Source organism: Pelophylax lessonae (genome assembly GCF_965119305.1).
Source record: "Pelophylax lessonae genome assembly, chromosome: 6".
In the NCBI taxonomy this organism is placed as follows: Eukaryota; Metazoa; Chordata; class Amphibia; order Anura; family Ranidae; genus Pelophylax; species Pelophylax lessonae.
Genome location: NC_138773.1, coordinates 324792783 through 324814450, shown reverse-complemented (window position 1 = coordinate 324814450; position 21668 = coordinate 324792783). Strand labels below are relative to the sequence as shown.

General features: G+C 45.9%; 1 protein-coding gene across 3 annotated transcripts in view; it reads left to right on the top strand.

The window, feature by feature from the left end:
- The window catches only part of HSPBAP1 (HSPB1 associated protein 1), a 123478-nt gene that overhangs the window by 81764 nt on the left and 20046 nt on the right, over nucleotides 1-21668 (top strand). For 2 of the 3 annotated variants that reach the window (XM_082262197.1, XM_082262198.1), the window contains exon 6: nucleotides 17058-17141. The exons of the other annotated variant lie outside the window; for it this stretch is intronic. In XM_082262197.1, coding sequence (XP_082118323.1) covers nucleotides 17058-17141 — 84 coding nt within the window. The remainder of the gene's footprint in view (nucleotides 1-17057; nucleotides 17142-21668) is intronic. 3 annotated transcript variants of the gene reach the window in all.

Here is a 21668-nt window from a genome sequence, read left to right as displayed (position 1 = left end):
TACCCAGCTTCTAGTACAGCCCCTTTTAGAAAATATAGAGCCAAGTATAATTTTGTAGTGGAATGTATGGAATTTGGTTATGACAACAAGAAAAGCAATAAAATAGAACCCCCACAGCCAGCAGCAATAGATCCCCCCCCCCCCCAGCAGCAGCAAACAATCTCCCAGCAGCCAGCATCGATAGACTCTCTAGCAGCCAGAAACTGCAGACCCCTCACTAAACAGTCAATTCCTTCCAGCAACAATTAACCTCCAGTATCAAAAGATCCTCCACCGGGGGGCGTGGCCTGGCGCAGCATGTAAGAGGACGTGTGTGAGAGGAGCTCTGCCGGACCGTTATCCTTTACCGCTAATCCTGCAGCCCTCCGGGCACGATAATCCTCCCTTCACCTCCCACACACCCGCGGCACCGACCTCCGCATGTCTCCGCCGAAGAAAGGCTCTGAAGCTGCGGCAAAACTAGCTGCATTCCGGAGGCTGGAGAAGGAGGCCCCGATCCAAGATGGCGCCGGCCCGTCGCTTGTGGTGGAGGAGCCTGAGAGCCCTGCTACATCCAGGGTATTGGAAGCGATTGCCACTTGCCAGACCATGCTGACAACTAAAATCGAGGAGGTGAAGGTAGATATATCATTGATGCGTCAGGATATGCAGAAGCTAAGGGACAGAGTTGGTGAGGCTGAACACAGAATTAGCGAGGTGGAAGACTCCCTCCCCCCATTGCAAAGCTCCTCAGACAGGCTGCAGCAACAAGTATACCTTATCCTTCAAAAACAAGATGACATGGAGAATAGGCTGCGCCGCTGTAACCTGCGGTTCATTGGCCTCCCGGAGGGCTCTGAAGGTGCAGACCCCTCATCCTATTTGGAACAATTGCTCACTCAGACATATGGCAGAGAATCCTTCTCACCCACTTTTGTTGTGGAACGTGCACATCGCCTCTCAGGGCGTCCCCCCCCCCTCAGGGTGCACCCCCCCCCGCACATTCATCGCTAAATTCCTGAACTATCGGGACAGGGATGCCATATTACGCCTGGCCAGAGTTAAGGGGAACATTCCATTTGGAAATCACAAAATAGCGATTTTCCCCGACTTCTCTGCTGAGGTCCAGAGGCGCCGCAAGAGCTTTTTGGAGGTCAAACGCAGGCTGCGTATCAAGAATATCAAATACTCTATGTTGTACCCGGCCCGTCTTAGAGTGGAGGGTGAGGACCGAGCCAACTTCTTTGAGGATCCGGAAGCCGCCATCTCTTGGTTAGAAGGACTGGAAGCTAGAGCCTGACCACCTTGCCCTGGCGACTTCATGATACTTTCTCCCTGATTGCCTATGCCTTTCACTGCTGCAGGGGTGGAGGGGGTTTTGTAGATCCTACGGAACTTAAGACTTTGCATCCCCCTTCCCCCCCCTCCCCCCTCATTTCCCTGCACTGCTGCTCATGTGTTTGACCGGCGGAGCGTCCTAGCTCCACAGATGGAACTGACTTTTCTGTTCTCTTCCTATGGATTTCCACCTGCCCATAGGCTTTGCTACCCAGCGATACACCTGTTGGTTTTCGCCCCCTACAGCCGCTCAGGCGTGTGTTTGTGCCCGACTCCCCTGTTGCCCCTTGCGACTTCTGTTGGACCTGGGCCCCCGGGCCCCCTTGCTTGTCCTAGCTGTATTTTGCTGTATTTTTGCTGACTATCCTGGGGGTCCCTGGCCTCCTGGTTTTGCTCTTTACCAGTCGCATGTGGGCCTGTTCTGGTTGAGGCACTTGTTTGGGAACATGCCCGCACAAGTTGGGGTTGGTGCAGGGCAGGGAGGGGGGATTGGGGTATTACCATTGTTTACAGTTTATATTTGGTACAGTCTCTATACTGTTTCTGTTCTATGCACATTGACCTCCAGTAATAACTGCCTGCTTTTTTGCTGCCGTTTATTAATGCTAGTGTATGACCGTGGAATTGTTAGTTCTGTGGCCTTATTGCCTGAGATCCTGGGAGCCTCCGCTCCACGCTCCGTATTACCCCTGCCATGGCCACATTGAAATTGTTGACGTGGAATGTCAGGGGTATGCGTGATAAGATTAAACGGACGGCTGTCTTTAATGTTTTACGCCGTGTCCGGGCTGACATTATAGTACTGGTGGAGACACATTTGGAGGGCCGCGTACAGCAGTCTCTCAAACGGCCCTGGGTTGGCTGGGTGCAGCACTCTGCATATAGCTCGCACTCCAGGGGTGTGGCGCTTCTGGTGGCCAAATCGGTACATTTACAGCTCCTAGGATCTCAGGTTGACCCAATGGGTAGATATGTCTTCCTCAAAACGTCAGTCTATGGGGAATTGATGCTGCTGATGGCTTTCTATGTGCCCCCCCCTTACTCTACTGTGGTTATAATGGAGGGATTGGCGTTTATGGCACAATGCCCGGGGGCCCCGGTGATCTGGCTGGGCGACTTTAACAATGTGATGGACTCGGGTCTGGATAGATCCGGTGGCGCCTCCCAGGCACCGCCGGGGTCGTCCCCGACCAGGTTCTCCCGATTGTTGGAGAGCTTTGGTTTGGCCGACTCCTGGCGCAGCAAATACCCCGCTCAGCGCGCGTACTCCTGCTTCTCGGCTGCACACCATTCTATGTCACGCATTGATCTGATATTGTTGTCTCGAACCCTGCTCCCCAGGTTACTGGCGGCGGGCTTCGCCCCACGGACTCTGTCTGATCACTGCCCTTTTTGGATACTGTTGTCCTTGCCCTGCAATAGACCTCCCCCGGCCTGGCGCCTGAACCCCGCCTGGCTCCCCTTGGTGTCTGATGGGAACGACATTGAGGGGACCTGGACACAATTCTTCTCTGATAATGAGGGCACTGCCTCCCCGGCTGCAGCGTGGGAGGCATTTAAACTGTTCGCCAGATCCACTATGATTTCCAAAATCAAAACTGTTAGAGCGCGGGCTGCTGAGGAGATCTCCAGGGCAACGACAAATCTAATTGCAGCTGAACAGGCCTTTATGGCGGACCCGACTCCGACACATGAATCCCAGTATAAATTGACCTCTAAAGTCCTTTCCCAACTTGAATACGAGAAGGCGAAATCTAAGATGTTTTTTCAGAAGCAGAATCTGTTTGCACATGGAGAGCGGGCGGGGAAACTCCTCGCATATTTAGTCCATTGTGAGGATAGGCCCCCGGTAGTTATTACTTTAAAGGATGACCTGGGTAATGAGATCACTGATCCTGCTGCGGTGACACAGTGTTTCCGATCATTTTTTAGTACACTTTACACCTCTAAGGCCCCTGCTGACTGCACTGACATGCATGACTTTCTGGACTCTATTGACTTTCCCACTTTGACATCCGACCAGTTGGCGACGCTCGAGGCACCCATTTCTGTGGAGGAGATTGCGGCAGCCGTGTCCAAGTTCCCTAGATCTAAGGCCCCTGGCCTAGACGGCCTCCCGATTGAGTTCTTCTCCCAATATTCGGAACTCCTTTCTCCTAAATTATTGGCTTTGTTTCAATCCCTGTTCAAAGATGCAGCCCTGCCCCCTTCTATGCGCGAGGCGTTAATTGTGCTCATCCCCAAGCCGGGCAAGGACTTACATGCCCCAGAGTCTTACCGTCCCATCTCTTTGCTCCCAGTAGACACTAAAATCCTTGCGAAAATTTTATCCCTCCGTCTTAACAAGGTGATCCTTTCGCTCATACACTCGGACCAGGCCGGGTTCATGCCTGGGAGGAACACCTCATTTAACCTTCGCCGGTTATTCATGAATCTCCAGGCACAACACGACGGAATGGGTGGCAGGGTGGTGGTCTCCTTGGACACGGCTAAAGCATTAGACTCGGTAGAGTGGCCATTTCTATGGACCTGCCTGGACCGATACGGCTTTGGACCTAATTTTATTAAGTGGCTCAAACTTCTATATAGCGCACCGGTAGCTAGGGTCCTGGCCAACGGCTGGCAGTCGACCGCCTTCGCTTTATCCCCTGGCACTCGACAGGGGTGCCCCCTCTCCCCCCTGCTGTATGCCCTGGCCGCGGAACCCCTAGCGATGGCCATTAGAGCACATCCCGGGATTCGTGGCCTACGTAGGGGACCGCTAGAGGAGAAAATCAGCATGTATGCTGATGACACTTTGTTGTATTTGGAAGACTCTCGAGAATCCCTGCTCACAGCCCTTTCCTTAATTGAACGGTACGGACGATTCTCCGGTTTTCAGATAAACTGGGATAAGTCACAAATTCTTCCACTTGACGAGAGCCCGCAGGCGATCGCCCCCGCAAACCCGGCCCTACAATGTGTATCCCGCATTAAATACTTAGGGATTCAAGTGACAGCTAGCTCAGCAGATTATGTCCCGGATAACGTTCAACCCTTGTTCCCTCTGCTTAAGGCTAAAATTCAAGTATGGTCCAAATTACCTCTGGGAGTGATGGGTAGAGTCAATTTAATTAAAATGGTTCTCCTTCCCAAAATTCTCTATGTTGTATGGCACTCTCCTATTTATCTGCCACTCAGGCTGTTTAAGCAGATGGAATCACTCCTCAAGACCTTTGTTTGGGGTGCTGACCGGCACAAGATCTCCTGGCGCAAGCTCAAGAATCCTACAAATCTAGGGGGGTTGGCCCTGCCGGATTTTAATCTGTACTATCTGGCAGCTCAGTTGTCCCAGTTCTTTCACATAGATAAAACGGATAGAGAGCGCTTCTTGACCCTGCTCTGCCCTGGGTGGGCTCATCCCCTCGGGGACCCCCTTCTAGTTATCCTTAGGGGCGTCAGGGGCTCGCCGGAGCCCCTGTGCCCCAGATCTCTTCTATATCACTATTGTCGGATCTGGGAGGTGGTAGCGTCCAGGCTTCGGTGCCCTCCATTCCACACATTTACCCCTCTGTGGCATAATAGTACATTGCGTGAGTTCCTCTCTATCCCTGACCTGTCGGTATGGAGTGGGAGGGGTATTCTTCTCCTTAGCCATATCTCCACGACCACTGGTCTACGGTCTTACGAGACCCTGCGTGACCAGTTTGCGCTCCAGGGCCCCATGCACTACAGATACTTACAGCTCTCCCATGCCTATAGATCTCAATTCCCTGACGGCCCTCCTGAGATGGAATCGATTACCACCCTTGAGATTGTTAAAAGTACAGAACCCAGTCACCTCATTTCCATGTTCTACTCTGAGCTCCACACACCTTCTTCGACCACTTTAGCTTTTGCACTTAAGACCCGCTGGGAGCGCAATGTGGGGGCTATGGAGGATGAGGAATGGGAGGATGCCCTGGAGACGTGCCGCAGAGTGTCGCCAAAACTGTCGGATCGCCTAACCCAGACCTTTATATTACACCAGGCTTATCTCACCCCACTTAGACTGTCCAAATATCACCCTGACTTGGTCCCCTCTTGTCCTATGTGCGGAGACCCTGATGCTTCCTTCTTTCATCTACTGTGGAGCTGTCCCCAATTACAGATTCTATGGCAACAGGTAGTCACATTTCTGCATGACAAAATGGGGTCTCCTCTACAACTCTCTCCTAAGGAGTGTCTCCTGGGGGTCTATCCGAATGGAGAGATGCCCAAATCCACTGTCATATTTCTTCAGGAAACCTTGTTTATAGCACGTAAATTGATAGCCAGACGGTGGATGAGACCTACTCCTCCTACTTTAGGATTGTGGATTAAGGAAATTAATAGTGTCATCCCATTTCATAAACTTTTATATAAACATAGGGGGTGCCCTCAGAAGTTCAACAAGATTTGGGACAAATGGGTGCAGTGCCCTGATACGGCTCAGTAGTGAAGTGGGTAACTACTTTACGCTGACCGCCCCCGTTAAACCAATATTGTCTGCTTGAGTGTTGGGCCGAAAGAAAGTAACTGACTACTGCCTTATTTTTACTATGTCTGTTCTGTTTCTAAGTGTTAATCACTGTGAATATTTGTATTTTTGTACCCCTGTGTATTATGAATATGATCGAAGTTTCAATGCACGGTTTATTTTTGTATTGTACCAAAAGTTTCAATAAACCTCACTGTTTTGGAAAAAAAAAAAAAGATCCTCCACCAGCGACAATAGATTGCCATGCAAAAATATATCCCCTCCAGCAACAATATATCCCCCAGCAGCCAGCATCAGTAGACCCTCCAGCACCCCTTGCCATGGCATACATTCAGTGCTGGAGGTGCCGGAACTGCGTTCCCCCGCGTTCCCGCTGAAAAAAAGCCCTGGCAAGCGGTAATTACCCCCCCCCCTATACATAGATGGCGGAGGCAGCGTTCTCCCATTGGGATATGTTTGGTCATCCCTCAGATGACATTACACCGCATTTCTGTAACTGGAGAGAATTGGCCCAGTAAGTGTCAGGCAAACGCTTTACTTTTATTTGACGGCAATAAAAGTAAAGTGCTTTCTGTTCCCAGCACCTGGGAAGCGGCAGAATTGGCGGTGAGATGGTCCTGGCGTGCCGTGCTGTCCTTACAACCAGTCACAAAATCCAATCTCTCTCGGGCCTCCTGAGAAAATTGGGAGCACTGCTGAGACACTAACGGCATCCATTTGCTGTTAAACACAATGAAATGTAACAAATCTACGCTAATTCTTGGCCACTTCTTCGGCCGGATAAACCCCATCCATGCTGGGCAAACGAAAGGCGCCTCTGGTGCTCCGACATCTAAGTTCCATCAACCTAAATGTTGTGGAGTTTACAATGCACTGTTTGTGATAGTCATGGTACTGAAACAATCAAGGAGTTCATTCGTAGGTCCATGAAGGGTTTTGAACCCAAATCCTTGACAGAAAGCTATTGATCCCTTTATAACTAAAGTTAATACGGACCTTACTGACCAGGCAAATTCTATTCAATGGATTTTAGCTAACAAGTGGAAGACCTAGACCTATAGCAGTTGGTTAATGTCAAATGATGGTGATCAGCAGCTGGAAGTCAATGTATTCATTATCCTGCTTCTTTGTGTTATGGGTGCAGTTGGAGCAGATCTACATCCTGATCTGTAAGGTCAATGGTCCTTGAAGAGAGATTTTGTATTAACCAAAATGTTTCCATGGTTTCAAAAGAGATTAAAAATTGTGTTAAAACTGATCAAAAGCAGCGTGCAACAGGGCTGCATCCTTTCACCGCTTTTCTTTCTACTGACTATAGATTTTGTAATGAGGAGAGCAGTGGCAGATGCCCCATGTTCTAGAATCCTGGGGTAAGAACGATCCCAACTCACAGATCTTGATTTTGCGGCTGACATTGTGCTACTGTCAGAAACAAAACCTGGTCTGCAAATTCTGGCAAAGTGTCCAAAGCAGGAAGCAGAAAAGGTCAGCCTGTGCATTATCGCCTGCTAATTTGTAACCCCAAACATCCTTCATGCTAATCTCTAACCCCAACCACCAACTTAACCCCTAACTTTATGCCTCAGCCTAACCAATAACTCTATCACTAAACCTAATCCTAATCATCATTTAAACCTCAAACTCTAAACCTCAGCCTAACCCCTAACTCTGTTTCTAAACCTAAGCTCAACTATCAGTCAAACCTCAATCTCTATACCTCAGCCTAACCCCAAAAATCAACCTAACCCCTAACTCTATCCTTAAACCTAATCGCAACCATCAATTACGCCTCAAACTTTACACCTCAGCCTAACCCTAACCATCAACTTAATCCCAACCATCAATCACACCTTAGCCTAACCCCCAACCAACAACCTAATCCCTGACTTTATCCCAAAGCCTAATCCTTAACCCCCAGCCATTAACCTAACTTCTAATTCTATCCCACAACCTAACCCCAACCATCAGCCTAACCCCAACCATCAACCGAACCTGTATCCCTACAGAGGTAAACCAACAGACAAACTTTTAATTGATCTTTGAAGACCAGATCATTGAGTATGTTGAAGACTTTACCTACCTTTTTTTATATCCCCATGAGATGGAGGTACGGAGAAGATGCCTAAAAGATACAGTATTGTCACTAATCAGAGGCTATGGCTGGCTGGACATTTCTTACACCTACCAGACCGTCACGTACCCAAATTTGCAATGTGTTGGACCATCAAGAAGAACGCGCCACCACCTAGAAGAAAGCAGAGACAAGGAAGGCCACTGACAACCTGGTGGTCCACCTTTAAAACAGACTTGATGCCCTTGAGGTCCCATGTGATGAGGCTGAATCAGTCACAGCTGCTTGAAAGCACTTACTGCCCAATGCACCAAACCTCAACGTAACCTCAACCATCAACCTAACTCTATGCCTCAGCCTAAACCCCACCATCAACCTAATCCCTAACTCTATCCTTCAACTTAACCCCAACTGTCACCCTAACCCCTAACTATTCCACAGCATAACCCAAACCTTCAACCAAGCCGCTACCTCTATTCCCCATAGCTTAATCCCTTAACCCCAACCAACAATCTAACCTCTATCTCTATCCCTCAACCTAACCCCAACCATCAACCTAACACCTAACTCTATGCCTCAGCTTAACCCCAATTATCAACCTAACCCCTAACTCAATTTTACAGCATAACCCAAACCATCAATCAAGCCACTACTCCTATTTTCCACAGCCTAATTCCTTAACCCAATCATCAATTTATCCCCCAACTTAATTTCACAGTCTAGTGTCTAACCCCAACCATCAACCGAACTCCTAACTTTATCTCTTAGACTAATCTCTAACCCCAACCATTAACTTAACTCCTAACTTTATCCCTTGGACTAATCTCTAACCCCCAACCATCAACCTTACTTCTAACTCAATCCCTCCACCTAACCCCAACCACTAACTCTATCCCACAGCCTAATCCTTAACCCCAACTAACAATGTAACCTCTATCCCTCAACCTAACCCCACCCATCAACCTAAACCCTAACTCTACCGAACAGCTTAAACAATAACTGTGACCATCATTTTAGCCTCTAACTCTATTCCACAGCCAACTTTCTCACCCCAGCCATCAACCCAACCCCTAAATCTATTTCCTGGCCTAATCACTAAGGGAAAATGTCAAACTAACCCCTAATTCTACATAGTTCCATAGTTGGTGAGGTTGAAAAAAGACACCAGTCCATCCAGTTCAACCTATGATGAGTGTGTGTGTAATAAGTGTTTATGTCAATAGTACATTGTATACCCCTGTATGTTGTGGTCATTAAGGTGCCCATCTAATAGTCTTTCAAACTATTGATGCTTCCCACTGACACCACTGCTTGTGGAAGAGAATTCCACATCCTTACTGCTCTGATTGTATAGAACCCTTAACACCGTTTAAGGTTAAACTGCATTTCTTTTAATTTTAGCTAATGGCCTTTTTTCCCTTTTGCTGAAAAGTTTGTTCCCTATGCTAGGGTTACCAGTACGGTATTTGTACATTATTATCATATCCCCTCTCAATCGTCTCTTCTCCAGAGAGGATAAGTTCAGTGCTTGTAGTCTTTCCTCATAGCTCAGATCATAGCTCAGATCCTCCATTCCCTTTTGTCACAACCCACCTGGGGTCTTGCAGTGGAGAGGGAACCCAGTTGCAGTGGAACAGCACTCCCCTTACAATCGCGACCCTCAGGAGTCCCTGGAAGTGGGAACAGGGCCCCGTAGGGTCTGTGGTAGCACGGAGGCCTTTAATGAAGTGGAGGAAGTAAAGTCGACAACTCTGGAGTCAGGTCTGGCAGGCAATCAAGGAGTATCAACCTGAGGAAGAAAGGATCAGGAACCAGGAACACAGGCAAAGCAACAGCAGACACACAGGAGCAAGGAAAATAACCAAGCACTGACTGGAAAGTGTGCTTGGTTTATATAGGGAGCCAGTATCACATGACCTGCACCTCCCACCAGTAGGTGGGGCCGCCAGGAGCTATAAAGGGAGGTCAGAGACCCAGCGCCATCTTGATTTGCTTCATAGAACCTGACCTTACCAGATCTTCAACTCTCCTCTCTCCCTCTGTGTAAGACACTGGAACCGTATGGCGGCCGCCATCTTGCCATGACAGTGTGCCCGCTGCAGTCCTCAGAGGTGAGAAGAGGAGAAGGAACCACCGCAGACCCGGTGTCTCTGAGGACGGCAAGCACCAATACTCTGTTGCGAGAACGCCGCAGGCGCCTAGACGCAGGTGAGTATGCGGCAGTGCCGTGACACCTTTATTAGCTTTGTTGCCCTTCTCTGGACTCTCTCCAGTTCTAGTACATCCTTCCTGAGGACCGGTGCCCAGAACTGGACGGCATATTCGAGATGTGGCCGGACCAGAGTCTTGTAGAGTGAGAGAATTATTGTTTTATCTCTGGAGTGAATCCCCTTTTTAATAAATGCCAATATTATGTTGGCTTTGCTTGCAGCAGCTTTACATTGCATGCCATTGCTGAGCTTGTCTTCTACTAAGACCCCCAGGTCCTTTTCCATCTTAGATTCTTCAAAAGGCTCTCCCCCTAGCGAGGAACTTGCATTTGTATTTCTGGGACCCAAATGCATTACCTCACATTTTTCAACATTAAACCTCATTTGCCATGTAGATGCCCACCCCCATTATTTTTTCAGGTCTTCTTGTAAGGTTTCCACATCCTGCGTAGAAATGATTCCCCTGCCTAATTTAGTATCATACACAAATACAGTGATTGAGCTGTTTATCCCATCCTCTAGGTCGTTTATGAATAAATTAATTAGGATTGGTCCCAGGACAGATCCTTGGGGGACTCCACTTTCCACACCAGACCATTCCGAGTACCCCCCCCATTTATCACCACCCTTTGGACTTGCCCCTGAAGCCAGCTTTTAATCCAGGTACTCATCTAGGGTCCATACATCCCTTAGTTTGTACAGTAAACGTTTGTGGGGAGTTGCCCTGAAGACACTATTTAAAGTTAGAAACCTCAACCTGCTTGGTACCACATCCAATACTAGACCTCAAGTTTTAGTTGAGTCAGGCAGTGGGATCAGGTGATTGTCATCAGATGGTCACCTTCTGCAGGATTCTGGTTGAGGTAGCAAGGAGCAGAAACTAAAATTGTTGGGGTTTTGAAAGAATTCCGTCATACGTGACGTGATATATTTTAGAAAATGATTGAAAGAAGTGAATGTCCAGCTATTTTTGCCCCCCTAGTGGGATAACAACCACATAAGTGCACATAACAAAAGATTAGCTTTGGCAGCAGTAAATTAACCATTGTCAGATATGTTGAGCTCCTTCAGATGTCAGAAGGTTTATGTCTATATGTGTGCTATTCATGGGAAGCTCAGGTGTGAAAGGAAACATCCACATTAGGTTTTCCCAAAGCATTGCAAGATGCAATTTTCCCTGCTGGTCCTGCGGCCTCTGCAGAGCTCAGAACTTTGAATTTTATTTTTTCCGCTCTGTAATTTCTGGAGGTCTCTTTTTAAGGAAATTGGACTTTTCCGCCTCATTACCGGCTTGGTGAAATCAAGTTGTATTGTAACAGCTCAATTCTCTAACAGGATTAGCAGGGTGGTGAAAGGTGGCGGAATACTGTGTTCTCTCAGGATCAGCATTATAAAGATCGGTATATTCCAGTCTAGTCTATATTCCCCTCTGTGAGACAGAGAATGTCCCCTTATAGATATCGGTAATTGCTGAATATGACAGCAATCTTCAAGTATAAGAAGCATGTATGTTTGTTGCATAGTACTTTACCCTCTGAAGATTTAGTAGTTTTGGCGCAGAAGTTTTCATTTGCAATAAATTGTGAATGATTGGATTTTCATCCTGTACAGTATCTTACAAAAGTAAGTACACCCCTCACATTTTTGTAAATACTTTATTATACCTTTTCATGTGACAACACTGAAGAAATGACACTTTGCTACAATGTAAAGTAGTGAGTGTACAGCTTGTATAACAGTGTAAATTTGCTGTCCCCTCAAAATAACTCAACACAAAGCCATTAATGTCTAAACCGCTGGCAACAAAAATGAGTACACCCCTAAGTGACAATGTCCAAATTGGACCCAATTAGCCATTTTCCCTCCCCAATGTCATGTGACTTGTTAGTGTTACAAGGTCTCAGGTGTGAATGGGGAGCAGGTGTGTTAAATTTGGTGTTATCGCTCTCACTCTCTCATACTGGTCACTGGAAGTTCAACATGGCACCTTATGGCAAAGAACTCTCTGAGGATCTGAAAAAAAAAAATAATTGTTGCTGTATGTATTTAGCACTAATGCTTAAAGAAATTGTGATGTTTCCATACAGCAATAATTATGTCCAAAGAATGTAATGCTTACTGTCACACTATTCTATTACTCAACGTAATCCCTTACTCTATTCTTTATTCTGATCTTTAACTTCAATCATCAATATAATCATGAAGTCTGAGATGTGCCATGAACCATCTATCTAACTCTATTTCCTAAATAATCCATAACCTCAAACTAACCCATGAGTGTATCCCTCAGGCTAATCCCTAACTCTTTCTTTCAACTTAATTGTTATCCTCCAACTATCACTCTAACCCCATTCCTGAGTAATCCATAACACCATCAACTCTATCCCTCAAGATAATCTTTAACTCCAACCAACCATCAGCCTAACCTCAACTGTATCTCTCAAACTAAACCCAAACCACAAACGTCAACCCAGCCCTTAATCCCATCCTTCAGGCTAACCCCTAACACCATCAACCTTAACCCAACTGTATCCCTCAGGGTAACCCAAACTGACCACCTAACCCCTAACTGTATCCCTCTATCCCAAACTGCAAACCTCAAACCAAGCCCCAATTCCATCCTTCAGGCTAACCCCTAATGCTTTTAACCTAACCCCTAACTCTATCCCTCAGGCTAACCCCTAATGCCATCAACCTAACCCCTAACGCTATCGCTCAGACTAACCCCTAACTCAAACCATTCACCTAACCCCTAACTCTATCCCACAGGCTAATCCCTAACGACAAGCATCAACCTGATACCTAACTCTATTCCTCAGACTAATCACTACCTGCAGCCACCAACCTAACCCTAACTGTATCCCTCAAACTGATCCCTAACCCCAACCATCCACCCAGCCCCTAACTGTATCGTTCAGACAAATATTTAACCGCAAACGTCAACCCATCTCTCAGTTTTATCACTACCTGGAGCCATCAACTTAACCCCTAACTGTATCCCTCAAGGTAAACCCTAACCTCAATCATCAACCAATTCATATTCACAAAACTAATCCTGAACCCAAACCATCCACCAAGATAAAAACTGAATCCCTCAGGTTAATCCCTAAAAGCAGACATTAACCTAATCCCTAACTCTATTCCTCAGCCTGCCGTTTGGAGACATGGATACAAACGCCATTCCTCTTTCTTTGTCCATGCTAGTATGGGCCATTGCATGGTATTGTATTGGGGCGATTGTTGTTAGCCATTTGGACTCCAGCTTGTCCGATTGGATTGGACACACCACCCACCAATTGACATTGTTAACTTGCGATCTATATGGGTTCTACTCCATTGCCATATATCCTTGGCCAGGTTCCAATCGTCTTTGCTTTTATCCAAGCAAGCCCTCATCATTGTGCATAGTCAACCATAAAAACCATCCAGAGCCACCCCTGAGGAAGAGGTTGTTACCTCGAAACGCGTCGGGCATCTGCTCTTGGATTGGATGGTTGAGTTTTGAGATTCTGCACACTTTTTATGCTTGCTTAGTTTTTAATGTATAATTATTCTTTTTGTATATTTTTTGTATGTTATATTTAATAAAATTTCCAATATTATATATATATATATTTGTTGTGAACAAACCAATTTTGTGCCTCTAAAGTCCCACCCCAGGGGAAACCATTCTATCTTTTTAACTCTATTCCTCAGACTACTTTCTAACTGCATCCATAAAGTTAAACCCTAACACTAACCCTGAGGCTAATTTCTATCCCCAACCATCCACCTAGATCCTAACTCTGTCCCTCAAGCTAATCCCTAGCTGCAACAATTAACCTAATTCCTTACTCTGTGTGACGTCAATCCCAAACCACACCTATCAACCAAACCCCTAATTCTATGTCAGTGGTCAATCTCAAACTCTATTCCTCAAGATAATCCTGAACCCCAACCATCCACCTAGCTGAAAACGAAATAACTCAGGTTAATTCCGTAAAGAAAACATCAACCTACTCCCTAACTCTATTTCTCAGACTATTTCCTAACTGCAACCATAAAGCTAACCCCTAACTCTATCCCTCAGGCTAATCCCTAAACATTCACTTAATCTCAAACGCCATCCCTTAGGATAATCCATAACGCCATCAATTTAACCCTTAACTGTATTCCTCAGACTAATCCCTAACCATCAACTAAACCCCTAACTCTATCCTCAAGGCTAATCCCTGGCTGCAATCATCAACCTAATCCCTAATTGTATTCTTCAGGCTAATCCCTAAATCCAACTTTCAACCTATCCCCTGATGGTTAAGGCTAATTCCTATCCCCAACCATCCACCTAGACCCCAACTCTGTCCCTCAGGCTAATCCCTAACTGCAACTATCAAGATAATCCCTTACTTTATCATTTTTAAACTACTCCCTGAGCCCAATCGTCAACCTAACCCCTAACTCTATGCCTAAGGTCAATTCCAAACCACCCCCATCAACCTAACCACTAACTCTGTCTATGGTCAATCGGAAGCCACGCCTAACTTCTAACTTTGTCACGTACCTGGTTGGAGGCCGAAGTGCTGAGAGGGCTTTCCCTGTGGCTGAATGCAGGGCACCCTTGAAGGTGGTGACAGGGAGTGCTATGCCCAAAAAAGCAGGGGTTTCCAGCTGCGGTAGGCTGGGAGATGAGATGTCTGCTGGATGGTGGCTGGACGAGCAGGTTGCACTGCTGAGCAGGGGTCCCTCAGATGAACCATATGAGATGTGGCCGAAGAGAGAGCCAGGAACAGGGTCAGGGACCTGGCCAGTAGTCATACATGGAATATCAGCCAGGGGTAAGGCAGCAGGCAAGGTCAGGAGTAAGCCGGGGTCAGACACTGTTAATCAGGCAAAAGTGGAGTCCAGAAGACAGGACAGGAGCGAAGTCAATAGAACAAGTGGAGGGTCAAAGCCAGGAATGGAGACAAGACAGGTCAAAGGCAAGCCGGGTCGGTAACAGGAAATCCAATAGTATCAAGAACAGGAACGCACGGGGGAGCTGAAGATCACCCAGCAACTGGTGGCTGATGCTGCTGGCTTTAAATAGGCCACTGGGCGCCAGAATCTCCCACGCATTGCTTGCACACTGGCACATAAATCTTTGCAGCTGTTCGTGCCCGTGTACATATGCGTATTAGCATTGGTGAATTTCTGTGTGCCAATCTGCGATTCTGCTGGGCATTAGCAGATGTGCCAGTCCTTCTGGAGGATGTTCTCTGACACTTTTATGCCTTAGGTCAATCTAAAAAAAAACCCATTAACCTAACCCCTAACTCTTTGTTTATGGTCAATCTCAGACCACACCCATCAACCTAACCCCTAACTCTATGCCTAAAGTCAGTCCCAAACCACACCAATTAACCTAACACCTAACTCTTTGTCTATAGTCAATCTCAAATCACACTAATCAACCTAACCACTAACTCTATGCCTATGGTCACTTGCAAACCATACCCTTTAACCTAACCCCTAACTGTTTATGGTCACTCCCAAACCAGTTAACCTAACCCATAACTTTTTGTCTATAATCGATCTCAAATCACACCCATCAACCTAACCTATAACTCTATGTTCAAGATCAATCCCAAATCCCACCCATCGACCTAACCCCTAACTCTATGCTTATGGTCACTCCCAAACCACACCCATCAACCTAACCCCTAACTGTCTATGGTCACTCCCAAACCACACCAGCTAACCTAACCCCTAATTATTTGTCTATAGTCAATCTCAAATCACACCCATCAACCTAACCCCTAACTCTATGGTCAGTCCAAAACCATACCCATCAACCTAACCTATAACTCTATGTTCAAGGTCAATCCCAAATCCCACCCATCTACCTAACCCCTAACTCTATGCTTATGGTCACTCCCAAACCACACCCATCAACCTAACCCCTAACTCTATGCCTAAAGTCAGTCCCAAACCACACCAATTAACCTAAAACCTAACTCTTTGTCTATAGTCAATCTCAAATCACACTCATCAACCTAACCACTAACTCTATGCCTATGGTCACTTGCAAACCATACCCTTTAACCTAACCCCTAACTGTCTATGGTCACTCCCAAACCACACCAGTTAACCTAACCCATAACTTTTTGTCTATAGTCAATCTCAAATCACACCCATTAACCTAACCTCTAACTCTATGGTCAGTCCAAAACCACACCCATCAACCTAACCTATAACACTATGTTCAAGGTTAATCCCAAATCCCACCCATCAACCTAACCCCTAGCTCTATGCCTATGGTCACTCCCAAACCACACCCATCAACCTAACCCCTAACTGTCTATGGTCACTTCCAAACCACACCAGTTAACCTAACCCCTAACTGTTTGTCTATAGTCAATCTCAAACCACACCAATTAACCGAACACCTAACTCTTTGTCTATAGTCAATCTAAAATCACACTCATCAACCTAACCTATAACTCTATGCCTATGGTCAGTCCCAAACCACACCCATCAACCTAACCCCTAACTCTATGCCTAAAGTCAGTCCCAAACCACACCAATTAACCTAAAACCTAACTCTTTGTCTATAGTCAATCTCAAATCACACTCATCAACCTAACCACTAACTCTATGCCTATGGTCACTTGCAAACCATACCCTTTAACCTAACCCCTAACTGTCTATGGTCACTCCCAAACCACACCAGTTAACCTAACCCATAACTTTTTGTCTATAGTCAATCTCAAATCACACCCATTAACCTAACCTCTAACTCTATGGTCAGTCCAAAACCACACCCATCAACCTAACCTATAACACTATGTTCAAGGTTAATCCCAAACCACACCAATCAACCTAACCCCTAACTCTATGCCTATGGTCACTCCCAAACCACACCCATCAACCTAACCCCTAACTATGTCTATGGTCACTCCCAAACCACACTGATTGACCTAACCCCTAACTCTGTCTCCTTCAGGTGTTATTTGTCCCCCGTCACTGGTGGCATTACGTGGAATCGGTTGATGATGTCACTGTCAGTGTCAACTCCTGGATCGAGCTGGTGAGTAACTTCTATTTGGTATCCTCTATATGTTGGATTATACAGAGGAACTCCTGATAAATATATATAAATACAGATAAGGCACAGTACTGTATGACTAGCCTTAACACATAATGTAACTCTGCATTCATTAAAGCCCTATTTGAAGCTTTGTTGTGGCTGGTTGATAAGCTGAACATTTGAATCCGGTGGAAACCACTGCAGAGGGGACCGCTGGTCTCACACTGGGGTGAGCCAGGGAAGGCAAAATATAAGCAGAATATACTTTTTTTTCATGCAAGTAGTATAAGTACATCATTCAGACTGGGAGAGGGAGGGACAACACTGGGGTAACAGGACCTGGTCCTTACTTTGACTCCAGGTATTTGCAGTCACCAGATCATTGCTCCCTGCCCCCACTGTGCTCTCCAGAGTATCAGTCCAGGTATGGTGTGGTGGGCAGAATGCACCAAACTAGATACCATTGTAATCAATATCTCATATATTGGAGGAGGTGGCTGGAGCATGAGGTGTATACAGAGTAATAAACTGATTCATATTTCAATGTAAGCATGTTTCAGTGTAAATCCTCTCCCGCGTCAGTAATGAGCAGAACGACGATCAATATATAGAATGTGTTCCAGCAGTAAGTCACCTCTACTACCTAATAAAACGCCATTATGATGTTCCATTACCGCGGGCAATTTGGAATACAATTTTCTTTTCTTCTGAAATGCAGTCTGATCAATTTGTAGGATTAAAGTGGACCTATCAGCAGACTTCTCATTTCAAAATCATGGCCATTAATATGGAGTTTTCTGCCTCCCCCCATAGCCATTAATATGGAGTTTTCCACCCCCCCATAGGTAATAATATGAAGTTGCACCCCTTCCTCATAGCCATTAATATGGAGTTGCACCCCTCACCCTATGGCTTTTAATATGGAGTTGCCCCCTCCGGACATGGCCAATAATATGGAGTTTTCCGCCTCCCCCCCTAGCCATTAATATGGAGTTTTCCACACCCCCCCATAGGTAATAATATGGAGTTGCACCCCTCCCTCATAGCCATTAATATGGAGTTGCACCCCTCCCCCTATGACTATTAATGTGGAGTTGCCCCCTCCGAACATGGCCAATAATATGGAGTTGCCCCCTCCCCCTTTGACCATTATTATGGAGGTGCCCCCTACCCCTATGGCTATTATTATGGAGTTGCCCCCTACCCCTATGTCTATTATTATGGAGTGGCCCCCTTCTTCCTATGGCCATTAATATAGAGCTACCCCCTCCCCATGGTCATTATTATGGAATTGCCCCCTCCCCCCATAGCCATTAATATGGAGTTTTCCACCTCACCCCCCCCCCCCCAATAGGTAATAATATGGAGTTGCACCCCTCCCTCATAGCCATTAACATGGAGTTGCACCCTTCCCCCTATGGCTATTAATATGGAGTTGCCCCCTCCGGACATGGCCAATAATATGGAGTTGCCCCCTCCCCTTTTTACCATTATTATGGAGTGGCCCCCTACCCCTATGGCTATTATTATGGAGTTGCCCCCTACCCCTATTGCTATTATTATGGAGTTGCCCCCTTCTTCCTATGGCCATTAATATGGAGCTGCCCCCTCCCCCATGGTCATTATTATGGAATTGACCCCTCCACCCATGGCCATTAATATGGGGTTGCCCAACTGGCCCCATCACTAATAATTTGGACTTGCCCCCCCCCCCCCATGACCATCAATATGGAGTTGCCCAACTCCCCCCATGGCCATTAATTTGGAGTTACATAGTTAGTCAGGCAACCAATAGAAAGGAAAAAACAAAATCATACAATCCCATATACACAATCCTATACCCACAGTTGATCCAGAGGAAAACAAAAAACCCAGCAAAGAATGATCCAATTTGCTCCAGCAGGGGATGAAAATCCTTCCTGATCCCCAAGAGGCAATCGGATATTCCCTGGATCAACTTTACCTATATATATTAGTGGAAGGATATTGATTTTAAACACCAACAGTACCCGCGCAGTGGAAAGCAATGTGTAAATGTGGACAAATCCAAAAGTGTAGAGTGTAGGAAACAAACCTTATTGGGAGCCGCAACATAAACGTGTAAAACGTGAAAAGTGAGGAAAATTATATAGTAATATATAATGGCTGCGCTCAACCAATCTAGTAAATTAATGTTAAGTGAAATTAGTACATAAATAAATAATTAACTCTCAAATAATTAACAGGTTAAACCTTGTGATATATCAACATGATCTATTAGCCAAGTGCATGTAGGGATATTCACGTACATAGGATGGTATGTGCAAGGTGAAAAATTAATATATCTCAAATTAATAATGGTAGTACAAATAAATATATCAGGTGCAGTAGGTAATATTAATTCAAGTAGCACAAATACATAAATCAATCAAGTGCAATATGTATTCAAATAGTAAAGATAATTGGTCCTAAAGTGCAAAGTGAATAAATAAAGTGCAAAACATTGAATCCAAGCAGATGATGATAAATGGGATCATGAATAAATCAATCCAAATAACACCGTCCTAATATAGGGATAGAGTCTCTGATAGATCCTGTAATTGCACTTCTTATGATCTCCAGCACCTCCACCAAGACACAGGACCACCCGGTGTGCACAAAAATGCTTGCCAGAATGAACGGACCCCTTGATTATAGATTCACAAATTGTAGACAGGAAATTTAGTGGGCGAGAACCAGTTGTTCAGTTTCCATTAAAGCGGAGTTCCGGGCACAAAAATTATATATTTTTTTTTTGTGCCCCTCCGCTAGGTATGCCTCACCTGAAAAGGAATTGGATAGTTATTTTTTTTTTTTTGTTTACTTACCTTGCAATTGAAGATCGAAGATACTCACCTCAGACTACTTCCTCCCTCGGAGCCGCGGCTCACCTCGTCACTTCCTGCCTCGCTATGATTCCTGGGAGCTGAACGTCACAGCTCCCAGGAATCAATGCGACGGCACCGGCCCCACTCGTCATTTCCGGGCGACGCCGCATTCCCCTGCTAAACAGCTTCTGGGCATGCCCAGAAGCTGTGGAGGAATGCGGCGCCGCGCCGGAAGTGACGAGAGGGGCCGGTGCGGCGCATTCTGGGACAAGAAGACGCGGAAGAAGACACAGAAGAGGACCGCGCCGGCTTCAGCTGCCCACAAGAGAGATGGAAACGCTGTGGAAGAAATTTTATAAGTAAGTATTTCTTCTAAAAGGTAAGTGCGAACCGGGACAGATCAGAGGCTAGCCATTGTGGAATGTGCTAGCCCTGACTGTCCCGGGGGTATGTTTATTAAAAAATGACATCTGTGCCCGGAACTCCGCTTTAAGTGACTCCAACCAATTTGTACCATCCACCTTAGAGTAGTCTCAAAGCCAGGATGTGAAACTCTCGATAAGCATAATGAAAACAACAAGGAAGACTCTCATGGTGAAGTACATAGGTAAAAGGAGTTTATTTAAAAAAAGGATGCACTTACATGGCGGTTTCTTTCAACCCAGCAAACAGAAATAAGAAAGCCGTAGGGTCCAGGTAGGAACGCCGCTTCTGCGTTCCAAATGCGTTCCACCTGGAGCCGGAAGTGGCGTGGTAACGTAATTGCCATCCAACGACCCAACGCGTTTCGTCAGCATGTAGCTGTCGTTATCAAGGGTCATCAAATGACAGGCCCCTGAGGAAGCGTGAAAGCGCTAAACATGTTGAGCCTGAGCCAGAATACAGATGTTCAGCAGTGGAAGTGCCCTACCACCAGATGTTACATTCTGTTATACTGACATTCGTTGGTGAAAAATATAAACTGAAGTTACTCTATGTATTGAGTGGTAATTGGGCATCCATTGACATAGTGCTGTACATATGTAATAGACATATTTCTGTGTCCACATGTTGTTAAAAAAATATGTAATTTTTTTTTATGTGATTGTGTTGCTTAAAGAATGAAATAGATTTTAACATGAATACATTAATAAACAATTAATTGATTTTATCCATGGCTACCTGATATTATGTGCCAGCAAAGTCCGTGCCAATTTACTCTTTCTCAACATATGAAATAGGACGTGGCACTGACACTTTCCTATGTCCATGGTAACCGCCCCATCGGGACATTCTATTTTTCTATCAGTAGGGTTGAGGTCAGGACTCTGTACAGGACACTTGAGTTCCTCCATACCAAACTGGTCAAACCAAGCCTTTATGGAGCTGGCTTTGTACACAGGAGTGGAAACAGTCATGGTGGAACATATTAGGATCTTCACCAAACTCTTACCACAAGGTTGGAGAAGCACAAATGTTTACAACATCATTGTATGATGATGTTTTAACAGTACTCTTCACTTGAGACACCGGAACCTCGTCATTGGAGGGAGGTTCACATTCTTCTGAACATTGCGTAATAAATAGTTCACCTCAAATGGCGCTTTTCCCCTGCATGGAACGGAACGGTTCGGCTCGCTTTTGAGCTTTTCCACTGCATGGTACCGCATGGTACGGTGTTGGAACGGTTCGGTACAGTACG